The following is a 13562-nucleotide window of genomic DNA, read 5'->3' on the forward strand; positions in this document are numbered from 1 at the left end:
TTGCCTGTTAATTCTACCAGCCCTTTCACCTCCCCCATTTATGGCCCTAGTAATCAAATGGGGATTTGCAGTTGACGTTTACCATCATGTAGAGGGGATCTCACTGTATTGATGATACACCTTGTGTAGTTTGTTCAGGTCTGAGCAAGAGTTATAAGACTAAGTCTTTCCTTTAAATTGATATCTGTTTTTTTTCCCTTCCAGAATAAAGTCGTCCAGTTGAAGCTGCTGCAGTATAACTGTCGCTAGTTGGCACTCTAGTAATTCTGCTCATGTTAACACTGGGTGACAACATAACTTCCACAGTGCTTCCTCCCGAAGCCTAGCTTTCTGTTGAGCCATTGAGTAGCAAACCACTTATTCGTATCATCAGCTTTTCAGTTTCCCTGTGGACGTAATTGAACTGCTTATGACTGTAGTATTTAAGTCTTGGAACTGAATTTATATATTGTGATGGTTAGAAAACAGTTTATAATGGCAATGCTGTTAATTTTAAATTTCCTAATTGACTCTCATGCCAAGAATCAATGGTTTTACTTGGTAATGTTTAAATCTCAGAACCAGTCAATTATTTACAGATAAGGACCACTTTCCTCAGTTAGTGTCGCCTACAAGTTAGTTGAGTATACATTTTTCTTAGTAGTTTTATACTTCTTTTTTTGTGCTATGGCGGCTGCTACAATAGTTCATGATGCATCAGAAGCAGTAGAGCTCTGTGCTTCCTATGGCTTGTACCTTAAACCCATTACAAAAATGTCTATCAGCGTGGCACTTCCTCAGCTCAAGCAACCAGGAAAATCCATTTCCAACTGGGAAGTGATGGAAAGACTAAAGGGAATGGTGCAAACTCATCAGTTTTCCACACTACGGATTTCCAAAAGCACCATGGATTTCATCCGTTTTGAAGGAGAAGTTGAAAACAAGAGTTTGGTTAAGTCCTTTCTAGCATGCCTTGATGGCAAAACAATAAAACTTAGTGGTTTCTCTGACATTTTAAAAGTTCGTGCTGCAGAATATAAAATTGACTTTCCTACTAGACATGACTGGGACTCCTTTTTTCGTGATGCCAAAGATATGAACGAAAGTTTGCCGGGGGAGAGACCAGACACCATTCACTTAGAGGGGTTACCTTGCAAATGGTTTGCACTGAAGGACTCTGGCTCAGAAAAACCAAGTGAAGAAGTCCTTATAAAAGTATTTAAGAAATTTGGGGAAATACGTAATGTGGACATACCCATGCTGGACCCATATAGAGAAGAAATGACTGGTAGAAACTTTCACACCTTCAGTTTTGGAGGCCATTTGAATTTTGAAGCTTACGTTCAATATCATGAGTATGCAGGTTTCATCAAGGCCATGAATGCCCTGCGAGGGATGAAACTGATGTACAAAGGTGATGATGGCAAAGCAGTGGCTTGCAATGTAAAGGTGAGGAACTGCAGAGTTATTTTGTAATAGACCTTAAGGGGAAAAAATACTGTTGAATGTCCTTTCCATGTATGAGTTTAACATGTTAAACTCTACAGCTGCATTTTATAATGATATCAAGTCAGATTGTTGATGAAGTGACAGCATAAAAACAGTCTCTATTACTCCAGTTTTCAAGGTCCAGTTTACCTTTTTGTAAAATCATGTTGTATTTTATCCCAATTAAAGTTTACCTCTAGGTCCTTTACTACTTTCTCTTTTAAAATGTTTTTTCTAACACCTTGCATATAATTGAGATCAAACTACCTGGCCTGTAATTTCCTTCCTCACTTTTTTTTTTTCTCTTTCTTAAAAATAGGTACTATATTACAATTCTCCAGGCATAGGATATGAACCCTGAGTGTATGTCTTCATTAAAAATCCCTGCCATTGGGCTTTCAATTTCATGTGCCAGTTCCTTCAATATTCTTGGATGGAGACTATCCAGGCCCCTCCATTTGGTCCCATTAAACTGTTTGAGCTTGGCTTCATTAATTTCTAATTCCATATCCTCATTTCCATTAGCCACCCCACCACTACCCCTAAACTCTTCATTACACTTATTTAAAAACTGAGACAAAGTATTCATTTAGGTGTTGGGCCATGCCTATATTACCTTTAATCCCCCCAAAATCCTCCGTGTTTAGTGGTCCCAATTCTTTTTTCCTTGTTTTCTTATTTATATGACTATAGAACCTTTTACTACTAGTTTTAATTTCCTTTGCAGTGTCCAACTCTGCTTGGATTTTGGCAGTTCTCACTTTCCCCCTATACTTTCTGATCTCCAATACTTAGCTTTCCTTCCTGATCCAGCCCATCTTCTATTCCTTGTAGGCGTTCAGCTTTTTCTTAATAACCTGTTTGAGATGCTTGTTCATCCTGTTTGGTCTGCCGCCCTTCACTGCAATTTTCCCCCCCGGCTTGTGATGCTGGCTTCAGATAGCTTCTGCAACTTTTCCAAGCCTCCTCCACATTCAGATCCTTGAGTTCTTCAGCCTAGTCCACTTCCCTAACTTCCCTTCATTTTTTTAAGTTTGCCCTTTTGAAATGAAGGACCTTAGTTGCAGACCTATTTGTTTTATCCTTCCGTTTAGTTTAAACTGAATTAGCTCATGATCACTCAAACCAAGGTTGTCCCCTGCAACTGGTTCTTTTCACTATTCACCATTAGCAAATCTAAAATGGAATTACCTCTTGTTGGTTTGGTGACTATTTGGTGAAGAAATCTGTAAGCTATCACATCCAGGAAAACGTGGGCTCTACCATTATTAGTAGCATTTGTCCTCCAATATATATCTGGGAAATTAGTCTCCCATAATCACACAATTCCCAGTTGTATTCATTTCATTAAAAATATTAAGGAGGTCTCTATTCATATCCAAATTGGATCCTGGGGGTGTGTAGCATACCCCAAGTGCTGTCCCCGGGAACCATCTGGTCACTTTCTTCCCCAAAGTGGTTTTGGCTCAAATGGACTCTTGTTTTATCCATTCCATCATTTCTAATTTCTTTACAGTCTACTCATAAGTAGTATACAATGCTACTTCACCACCGTTATCTTTATTTCTGTCTTTCCTAAACAGCACATTCCCTTCAATCCCTGTACTCCAGTCATGACTACAATTCTACCATGTTTCTATTATCCCTATAATATCTGGTTTCACTTCCTGCACCATTAATTCTAATACCTCCATTTTGTTACCCAGGCTCCTTGCATTGGTGTACAAACATCTTAAGTTGTTTCTGCTTGTCTACACCCAGATTCCTCACCCGATTGGGTACAGTCATTCTACTGTCAGCAGATAGATAGGCGATACTATCGTCATTGGTATTGGCATTATCTTTTCTCTTGATGTCCGTTCTACTCTCTCTTCATTGCTGTATCCTCTTCCTTGATTTTCCTCCTGCTCAATATTAGTATTAGGCATGGATATTACATGAGCATCTCCCAACTATATCCCCAGATTCCTAGTTTAAATCTTTTAATCAGTTGTGCCAGCCTCCACCCCAGAAATCTATTTCCTTGCCTACTCAAGTAGAGGGCATTCCATGAGAACAGTCCTCTGTCCGTGAATGACTCCCAGTGGTTCAACATTCCAAAGCCCTCCTTATAGCACGGCCTGAGCCATCTGTTGATCATCATAATCTTGTCTCGCCTTCGTTCTCCTCTTCTAGGGACAGGCAGAATCCTACTGAAGATCACCTCAGCCTCCATTTCTTTAAGTCTATCATAGTCTCCCCCAGCCTATCATAGTCTCCTTTGATGCATTCCAGTGAGAATCTAGCATTATAATTTGTTCCCATGTGAAGGACAATGAGTGGATTCTTTCCTGCTCCCATTATGATCCCTTTTAGCCTAAGGTCCACATCCCGTATCTTAGCACCCAGCAGATGTGTGCTGGGGTCAACTCACCACATATGGTGCCTCTTTCTGGCTGCTGTGTGGATTAGCTCTTTCCAGGTCTGAGGCTCCCTTCTGCTGCTCGCTGCCTGCCCTGCTGCCATTCTTTTGCTCTCTCTCACTCTGTGCAACCCAGGGTGCTCCCTTTTTGTGACGTGGGTCTCTGGCCAGATCACTATGCATGTTTTCCCCTCTGGAATATCACTTTCCTTACCAGCAGTTTTAGGCAGTCTTGTTTTTCACTGCCCCTATGGTGCCACTTCCATGTGGCTGGTAGGGGAACCCAGGTCCACCCTCTACTCTGGGTTCCAGCTGAGGGATCCTCTAATCAGCAGCCAAAGTCTGCATCATCCTGAACCTTTCTGCTTTTTCCCTGAACCTTTCCTAATCCTGGCTCCTGCTAGGGGGCTTATTTTTTTACCCTTTTACTTTCCTGGTTCTTTTTGCATGAACAGAGAGCAACAATACCCAAAGTTCAAAGGCGCAAACAATTTGATGTTTATTGGGGTGAACTTTTAGCAAGCATGATTTTAGTGTTTGTTTCCCTTCCCAGCTTTGACACCATAGAGCCATCCCTGTTCCCATTCCCTGCTCCCATTCCTCCCTTACTTCCTGATTGACTGCAGACTATATAGTAAAACTTGAGTTTTGCTTAGCTATACTGTAACCAATTATTTTACTGAAATTTAACTAACCAATTCTAACATACTGTAACATGGTTATTTAACCAATTATATTTTACCACCTTAATTAGTTTACACCCAGCAAAATTAATTATACAGCAGACAGAAACAATTACAGAACCAGACAGAGACCATGCAACTAAACATACAAAACAATACAGAAGTGAGGATTTTACAACTACATTTACACAGACATAAGGGTTTTCCAGCTGTGTTTATTGATAAGTAAGTTTTTACCAGACAGAAAACTATTAAACTAAATTTCCTTTTACATGTTCTAGGCTCTTTTCTTTCTCTGGAGGTGATAGGAATATCAGGACAGAATTGTATTTCTAACAGCCCAATAGCACCTTATTTCCATGTGACTAGTTTGGAATGTGAGGATGTGACCGTTCACTTCTCAGCTTATGGCTGCCTCTGCTGCTTAGCAAAGGCCTTACTTAGCCTAAGAACAGAGCCTCAGACTGTCCCTTACACATACAGAGAGTGATTTTGATTCTTTCTTTTATACCTCTATAACTAGCTAAGTGATAAGAATACACTTAAATTTTTAAAGTATAGGCCTTTACAGACCGACCTGAATATTTATATCCTAACAGCTCCCCCATCTCTGGATTTGCTAGCACACTCTCCCTTCTTCACTGAGTAACTGCAAACTAATTTCTGTAGTCCCAAACACACCTCCCTTGTCCCAGGGAGTGACTACAGACAATTTCCCTGCAGCCCCTTTCTGCTATCAACTCCCTGGCATTATAAATGCTCTGCCTGTTCCTCCACAACTGAGTTTCCGCTCAGCCTTAATTCCCCCATCTTGCAGCCTAATAGGTTAATTGTCCCCTCTGGCCTACGTTAACCTATTCAACATGAGTGTGGGGAGCATACCCCATCACAAGACAGAACACCTTTCTCTTCTCCAGATTAGCTCTGATCATCTAATTTCTTTGTGTCTGTGCTGCCTGTATATCTCAGATTTACTGATAAAACTTTTTAAGACCACACCGCCAGTGTATTTGTGTGTGTGTGTATATATTTACGAATATAAGTCCCATGCTGAACCTAGACTATATATTTGTTCAACACATTCATAAGAAAACTAAACAAAATTAAACTTTTAAGAGAGAGTTCCTTTTTTAAAGAGGGGTAACGATACAACATTAAAATAAAATAAAAAAATCAGCAAACACCTGTAGAATGAAAATAAATTCAATTTATACAACTGAGCAGACATCTGAATTGTATTTGAAGTGCAGATATAACCAAAATTTATGATAAATTTGTTGCATTGTGTGATCTCAACCCATTTTTAAACTGTACTTGAAAATTTAATAAAAATACATTTCCATAATACCTGAAAATCTGGCATACATATCTCACTGCTTCTGTCATGATAAAAGGCTTAAGTTTTTGCAGCCACTGCTCCTCAGTTAGAATAACAAGTCTATTATAACAAATTTGATAGGCCACAATATCAGATAACAGATGTATCATGGGTGTATGATGTCTATAGAGACAAGGGCCAGTGTTTTAAGCATTAATCTGATGGCTATATAATGAAGTATAATATTCCCCTACTTTGCAGTTATTGGGGATTTATGTTCATAAGAGTATTTAAAATTGAAAATCACGTAGGGGTACCTAAAATTTATTATTTTAGGTTAAGCTCTCTAGGATTCACTTTTTCAAATCACAAATACCAGTACTACTTTTGAATAGAAAAACATGAATAAGTTCAATTTCAGACAGAATCTAAATTCGCGGCGCACAAGAAAATATTATTTAGTTTTCTTTTTTTAATTTGGCTTAGTAAGATTTGCTTTGACATGTTTTAAGTCATGCACTTACGATTTGTTAATTGAGTACAGTGTGGGCATTGTCATGAAAAGGAAGTCAGTCAACACTGTGCAGTTCAGAAAGTATCCTTTAAGGTTCAGGGGAAAAGTTTGAATGTGTTGGAGCTACACGTTAAATTGTTTATATACTTGTTACTGGATAAATCCCCAGACTCATGAGTAAAATAATTTTACTTTTTCTCACATGACAAGACTTGCAAGAACAAGCATAAAAAAATCCAAAAGTCGGGATGAAGTGAATGCAAAGCTGACACTTAAATGCACTAGATTAGAATTGTTTTTTGACCTCTTAAACTCATTGTTTCTTAACTGTGCTCTGTAAAGGTTTCCTTTGACTCAACAAAACACCTGAGTGATGCATCAATTAAGAAACGGCAGCTTGAACGACAAAAACTTCAAGAGCTTGAACAACAAAGAGAGGAACAAAAACGCAGAGAGAAAGAAGCAGAAGAGAAAAAAAAGGAGGAGGAAAGGTAGATCTAACTTATATCTACATTTTTTAATTTTAATAACGATGATAAAATACAAGAAAACTGCATTTCCTTCCCCTTATCTCCCTCACATTAGGAATGAATGAGCAATTTGACTAAATCTCAGTCTCTTGGAGGGCTAAAACTTTGGGTCCCCACATTTCTTCATTCCATTCAAAATTAGCAATGTTTAATTTGACCATATTATAACTTCACTTTCATATACAGTAGAACTTCAGAGTTACAAACTCCAGAGTTACGAACTGACCAATCAAACACACATCTCATTTGGAACCAGAAGTACACAATCAGGCAGCAGCAGTTCCCCCTCTCCTCCCCCCCCACCTGCCTCCCCCAAAAAGGCAAATACAGTACAATACTGTATTAAATGTAAACTACTACAGAAATAAAGGGAAAGCAGCATTTTTCTTGTGCATAATAAAGTTTCAAAGCTGTATTAAGTCAATGTGCAGTTGTAAACTTTTGAAAGAACCATAACGTTTTGTTCAGTTACGAACAACCTCCATTTTTCACGGTGTTCGTAACTCTGAGGTTTTACTGTACTTTTTTTTTTCCCCTCATGCACTAGCAATCATATTTCTAACCCAGAAAAAGTTAATTTTATGGGCAAGTTCTTTCCACATATAGAAACAAAAATCCAATCTTATGTTAAAACTGACATACGCAATCAGTTACAAAGTGTTTTAACTAGTTCAGTGAAGATATTAAATGGTCTTTAAGTCTGTTATTAATTGACTCAAAATATATTGTTAGCTTTAACTATTCAGTCTTCTAAATCAGAATCTTATTTTTCACAGAATTCTCCAAACATAATATTAAAATTCCCTTTGGGGGGAGGGATAGCTCAGTGGTTTGAGCATTGGCCTGCTAAACCCAGGGTTATGAGTTCAATCTTTGAGGGGGCCAGTACTTGGTCCTGCTAGTGAAGGCAGGGGGCTGGACTTGATGACCCTTTGGGGTCCCTTCCAGTTCTATGAGATAGGTCTCTCTCTCTCTCTCTCTCTCTCTCTCTCTATATATATATATATATATATATTTATTTTTTTTATCATGCAACTCTCTACTATTAAACATGTTTTGATCACTTACATTAGTGGTGCGAGCAAATCAGATTCCAAATTCTTAATGCTCTTCTAATTTTGAAATACCTTAGTAATAAAAGGCAGAGTTTTTCAGTTGTTTCAAGAGTTAGTTATGTTTTGCAAATCTTTTGTTTTAAGACCAGTTTCCCTATAAATTATCTTCAACTGGTAGAAACTATGGCAGATCCTTACTCTACTTGCAGATTTTAATTTTTGATCCTGTGCAATGTAATCTGGAGCTGAGATGACCATCACTGAAGTTGAAAGTTTGGTAAATTTATTATAATACCTATAATTTCTTATAATTCTGCACAAAATTATTGTTTCTGGACTATTTTAAAAAGTGTTTTAAACTAAAATGGATGATTTTGGTAAAAGGTATACCAATGCTGGTAACAGACATATAAGCTTTTACTATTAAAGATAGTGGGTAAACATCTTCACCTTTGAAAATCCTCATTCACATCAAAAGTACTACATGGGCAATTAACAGTGATAAGGTAATGTGTTATGTTTGATTTTTGCTTTGCATGGTTGATCCCATTAGAGCATCCCTTCACTTTAAATTCAGCTAACTTAATTTCTGTCCAGTGTTTATTACAAGAACTAGCTAATTTGTTAGATTTATTTTGTGAATTTCCGTTTTGCTTATGAACTGTATTACTGCAGTCTTACATAGAGTGGAAATGACTTTCTTGATTTGTGTTGCATGTTCAATCTGCTTATTTTCCCTTGCTTTGAGATTCCTTACAAACAAGATGATAGAAGCTGTGGTTTTCGTTACTCTAGTGCCCAGCTAGTTCAGACTTCAATGTTTCCCAACTACTGACAGTATTAGAAAGCAAACTAACAGTTCTGATGACACAGATCTCACAGAAACTTGTTGGCTCTAAATGACAAAATATCATGACTGTTGTATATAGTTTGATACAATGTTTTTTTTTTTGTTTTTTTTTTAAGTGAGGTTAGTGCTGCTTGTTCCGGATTGACAGCAGTGAGGACTTAAGTCTTCTATCCACAGAAAAGTACAGCCTGGGCAAGCTTCCCCACATCGTCCCACCAAGGTGCCTCAACTCTGACCTGGAGGGACCACCTCTAGGGGTGAGAGTAGTTCAGTTTCCATGCCCAATCCAGTCCTTAGTGCTTCTGAGGCCACCAACAAGATTTTCAATTGTAGTGGATTTTACATGTCAGTGCTAGACGCAGTCATTCCTCTAAGCCCCAGTTGTTGTGCTGTTGTTGTTCCTAGAAGACAGCTGACCAGAATGATAACTATGCATTAGTTCTGAGGAAGGCGGGTTCAGGCAGTGAGCGACACAAAATAAAGTGAGCTAGTTTGATATTTTGGTGGAAATGTGCTTCCTAGAACTGGATAGTTGAAATGTTTAAACTACAATGATTTGGTTTAGCTTGGATCATGAAGTTTTTAAAATCAGTTTTCTAGATAGAAAATTGGAAGACCATGTGCTAATTGTACAAGTAAATCATTTTATTGAAATGGTTCTGCTTTAACAAAGATAGGTTTTTTTCAGGGATGGGCTATAAGTTTTAGAATGTATTACTAGGAAAAAAGTATGTGTATACATACAATATCTCAGGGATGCCAGGTATATATGGAACATAAATCTGAGGATAGCAAATCATTTCAGTAATTGTATGTTAAGGAAACTGGAGCCCGTGCATCAGTGATCTTCTTTTATCATTTAGATGATAGATAACTCTCCAAGAGCACTGTTCTTCACTCCTTAATGAAGCAAAACTATTGACTTGAACAGAAATTTTTCCTGAGTAAGGAAGCTAGGTTGTCTAGATCCATTTACTTTTGTGTGGTTAAAGTGGAATTCTTCAGTGGAAGCTGCTGCCTGTTCAGTATTTCTGAAAATCATGCCACTGTTTAGGCACGTATTCTCTTGAAAATCTTGGCCTTTGCTACTATCTGCACATTTTTAAATTGATATCTGCTCAACGTTTTTCTTCTGAAGGATGGATTGCCCAGCCAACCGACTCAGAATAACTGTATTTCTAATTTGATCAGTAAAATGCTCTATGATCTTACTTGTGTTGATTCCTAAAACATCTCATATTTAAATTTTTGCTTATCCCTAGAACAGTCCTTCTGATGTCAGTTTAGTTTTGTGTGGGAAGGGAAATGTTTAAAGATGTTCACTGAATGCATATGTGATGTTTCCTGCTTCTGTCTATGTCAGCAATCAATAAGACCTGTCTTTCTTGAAAAAAATAACAAAATCCTATATTTTTTACTTAAATTGTAATACAAGTCAAAATCCAAAGTTGTTCCTATCATGGCTAATGTACAAATTAATTGCTCTTAGGAAACAGAAAGAACTTGAAGAACTTGAGAGAGAGAGAAAAAGAGAAGAGAAGTTACGCAAAAGAGAACAAAAACAGAAGGATCGTGAAGTTCGTAGAAACAAAAAGAAACTTGAAAAAATGCAAGCAGAAGAGCAGAAAAAACTGCAAGAGAAAATAAGACTAGAAGAGAGGAAACTCCTGTTAGCGCAGAGAAATCTTCAGTCCATTAGACTAATTGCAGAACTGCTTAGCAGAGCAAAGGTAACTTTGGCAAGCTGTCTTTTTCCTATTCTTTCAAAAGCTAACAAAAATGAAAACTGGTAGAGCAAAATTTTAAGTGACTTATGTGTTCATAAGCCAGACCACTTAGCTGTTACATGTGCCAACAGTCAGCCCTCTGAATAGTATGGATTGTGAACTCATAAGAGCCTGTCTTGAAGCCATAGGATGTTTGCCTAGGCATCTGTTCCCTAGGAAGGCAGGAGTGGAGTAAAGAGAGCCTGAAATTATTGACCTGAATAACATTATGCATGAGTTGAGAAAAGAGGCCTGCCCACTACTTTGAGATCCAAGAAAGAAATGTGCGGAAAACATGGCATAGAGAACTGAGCAAGGGACTAAGACAGAGGATTCCAAGTTTGAATTTTGGCTTGCCACTGCATCACTTGTGGCCTTGAGCAGTTCACTTAACTGCTCTCTTTCCCATTTATTAAGTGGGGATTATTGTGGTTTCTTTTGCTAATGTTTGAAAAGTACTTTTGAAAAAGCAGGTGTAACAATATTACAAAAATACAAATATCTGTTATCCACTGACAGTGATGGTGACGTGTGAAATCATGTCTGAGTCTACAGTCGTCAACATTGTTTCCATATGTTCCCTAAACAGGACACAATGTTTTCTAGTTTCTTGAAAAAGTCGTAATCGCAGGTATTTTGGATTAATGGCTAATGTTTAGTAACTGTTTTAAGTAAGCAGTAATGCAACCGTCCGTGGCAATGCACAGCTTTGTCTCTTGCTGCCATCGTGCATCGGGGTGTTTTAATCTGTATATTAGCATAAATGTAGTGATAACATTTTAACACAGCATGCCTTTCTATCCATCACATGGTCATATGTACATCAGCCTAGTAATTCCTGAGTTCTTGATCCCCATTGAGTAGAGTCTAATTAAATACTCTCACTCCAAGTAAAATAATGCTTAGAGAATTTTTATAAGATTTTCCTTTAAAAAAAAAAAAAATCTAGATTCTTATAGTATGTTCATCATTGTGGTATAAAAAGTTGTTTAGATACTACTGTGTTGTGCACTGAAGCAATACCTGAGAATATCAATTATTGCACCATTTTCTGTGGATAGCTTGTCTTTCCCTTCACGCCTAGTGTAAAACTTGCAAAGGACTGAACTAAGCCTCTTTTGTTTAGCGGCAAAGCAAGGTAAATGTAATATTTAAATAACACAATATTTTGCTGATTGTATTAGACATTTTACATACTTAACAGAATAAAAACTTCAATTTTTTTTAACCTACCTGAAGTATCTTAAACCCATTCAATCCTTGAGTTTTGTGACTGCCAACAAAAACACTAATCCTAATGCTGGTTACTGTAACGTTGACACCTGTCCACTGGGAACTGGACTGAGCTCAACTCATTTGATATAGATTCCTGAATAGTTGTTGGATAGTAATGATTTTTGCTCCTATTGGGTTCTGACGAGTAACTTGGAGACGAAACGTACCAACTCCCATTACCAGTGACTTAAACTGAGCTGGCTGCTTTTTCATTTCAGCATTATTTGTTGAACAATAGCCTTAGTGCACAGAGTTATGTAAATTATTTTTTTGAAATGATTTTCTTTTTTACAGGCTTCCCTTGTATATGAAAAATTCTGATTTCTTTAACAGAGAGATTTTTGGGAGATATAAGCACATCTATAAACTTTCTTTCTCATCCATTTTCTCCCTCCCTCTCAATGTCTTTCAGGCAGTAAAGCTTCTGGAGCAGGAACATAATGAAGAAAGAGTCCGTCTTCAGGAGTTGGAGGAGAGACGAAGGCTGCAAGAGGCTGAACTCAGACGTGTAGAGGAGGAAAAAGAGAGAGCACTTGGACTGCAAAGAAAAGAGAAGGAGCTAAGGGAGAAGCTATTAAGCAATCTCCTGAGCAAGAAAACAGATGACACACATCAGAGTAAGGAGGAAACTAAGGCATCTCAGTCTGGCCTGTTGAAAACTATTGTGGCTGGTCCACAGATTGTGTCATCCAGCTGTATAACATCTACCTCGGTACAGTCCATTATGGGTAAACCAAATCAGGTCTATCAGAGGGAAGTAATATCCAATGAAAGTGTGAACTCTCAATCCAAGTATTTAAATGGAAACCTTCACAAGGAAGCTAATGTTAAGGAAAGCAAGACACTTAATTTCAATAGCACTGAAAGTTCTTCTGATAAAAGGAGTTCAGGTGTGCTTTCTTGTATTCCTGCCAATAACCAGCAACACAAGAGTACGCCAAGCTGTGACCAGAATGCGTGCAGGAAGGACTTATCCTCTGAGCAAGGCAAGTGTAACAGAGAGCCAAGTAAGGGGAGGAGCCATTCATGTAGTGACACAAGTATTGATAATAGCAAAGATAAAAAGGAAAGGAGCAAACACAGAAGAGACTTGAGTAGTCAAGATGAAAAGTATAGGAAAGAAAGAAGACTCCATAAATACCCTAGCAAAAGTCGCAGCCCTCACCGAAGAAGCTTAAGCCCAGATCGCACCCAGCATAAGAGGGCCTTGAGTAGTGAGAGTAGACAAGATAAGAAAGAGAGAAGTCATGGTCACAAAAGCTTGGGCAAGAAACGAAAGCACCGAAAGAGATCATTAAATAAGCAAAGAAGTCCTTGGAGTAGGTAATAAAGGAATTTGCCTTCAAAAAAGGCTATTACAGGACAGATCAGGGCCAGAAAGTTCTGAAGTAGATCTCATCTACTGTGGGGAAAAAATGAAGTTGCTGTTTGGTGAATTATCTAACTTGAATCTAGTTCATGGACCCAAGATACGGATAACTAGATTTTAATGTTTCTTTATGATCTGTTTTGTCTCCTTTTTTACATTACGACAGTGCTGTAGATATAACCATACGTGCTTGAGTTTCTACAGTGCTGATAACCAACCTAACTTGGTTTTCATTAGTTTCCATTTTCTGAATCTTTTGATTAGATCACTTAGTTTCTAATGTCTGCAATCATAACATCCTCTGAATTAAGAGAGATATAGGTGTCAGTTATCA

The 13562-nt window shown here is 37.9% G+C and overlaps 1 protein-coding gene across 1 annotated transcript; it reads left to right on the forward strand.

Annotated features, from left to right (window-relative positions):
- The first annotated feature begins 652 nt into the window (after positions 1–652).
- Positions 653–13186, forward strand: LOC113406322 (A-kinase anchor protein 17A-like). The gene is made up of 4 exons (XM_026650521.1): positions 653–1428; positions 6726–6874; positions 10308–10548; positions 12272–13186. Exons 1-4 carry the CDS (start codon positions 667–669, stop codon positions 13184–13186), a joined length of 2067 nt encoding a protein of 688 aa, XP_026506306.1. The 5' UTR covers positions 653–666.
- Positions 13187–13562: the final 376 nt, after the last annotated feature.

This window comes from Terrapene carolina, unplaced genomic scaffold, assembly GCF_002925995.2.
Source record: "Terrapene carolina triunguis isolate 2854851 unplaced genomic scaffold, T_m_triunguis-2.0 Scaffold25, whole genome shotgun sequence".
NCBI classification, from domain to species: Eukaryota; Metazoa; Chordata; order Testudines; family Emydidae; genus Terrapene; species Terrapene triunguis.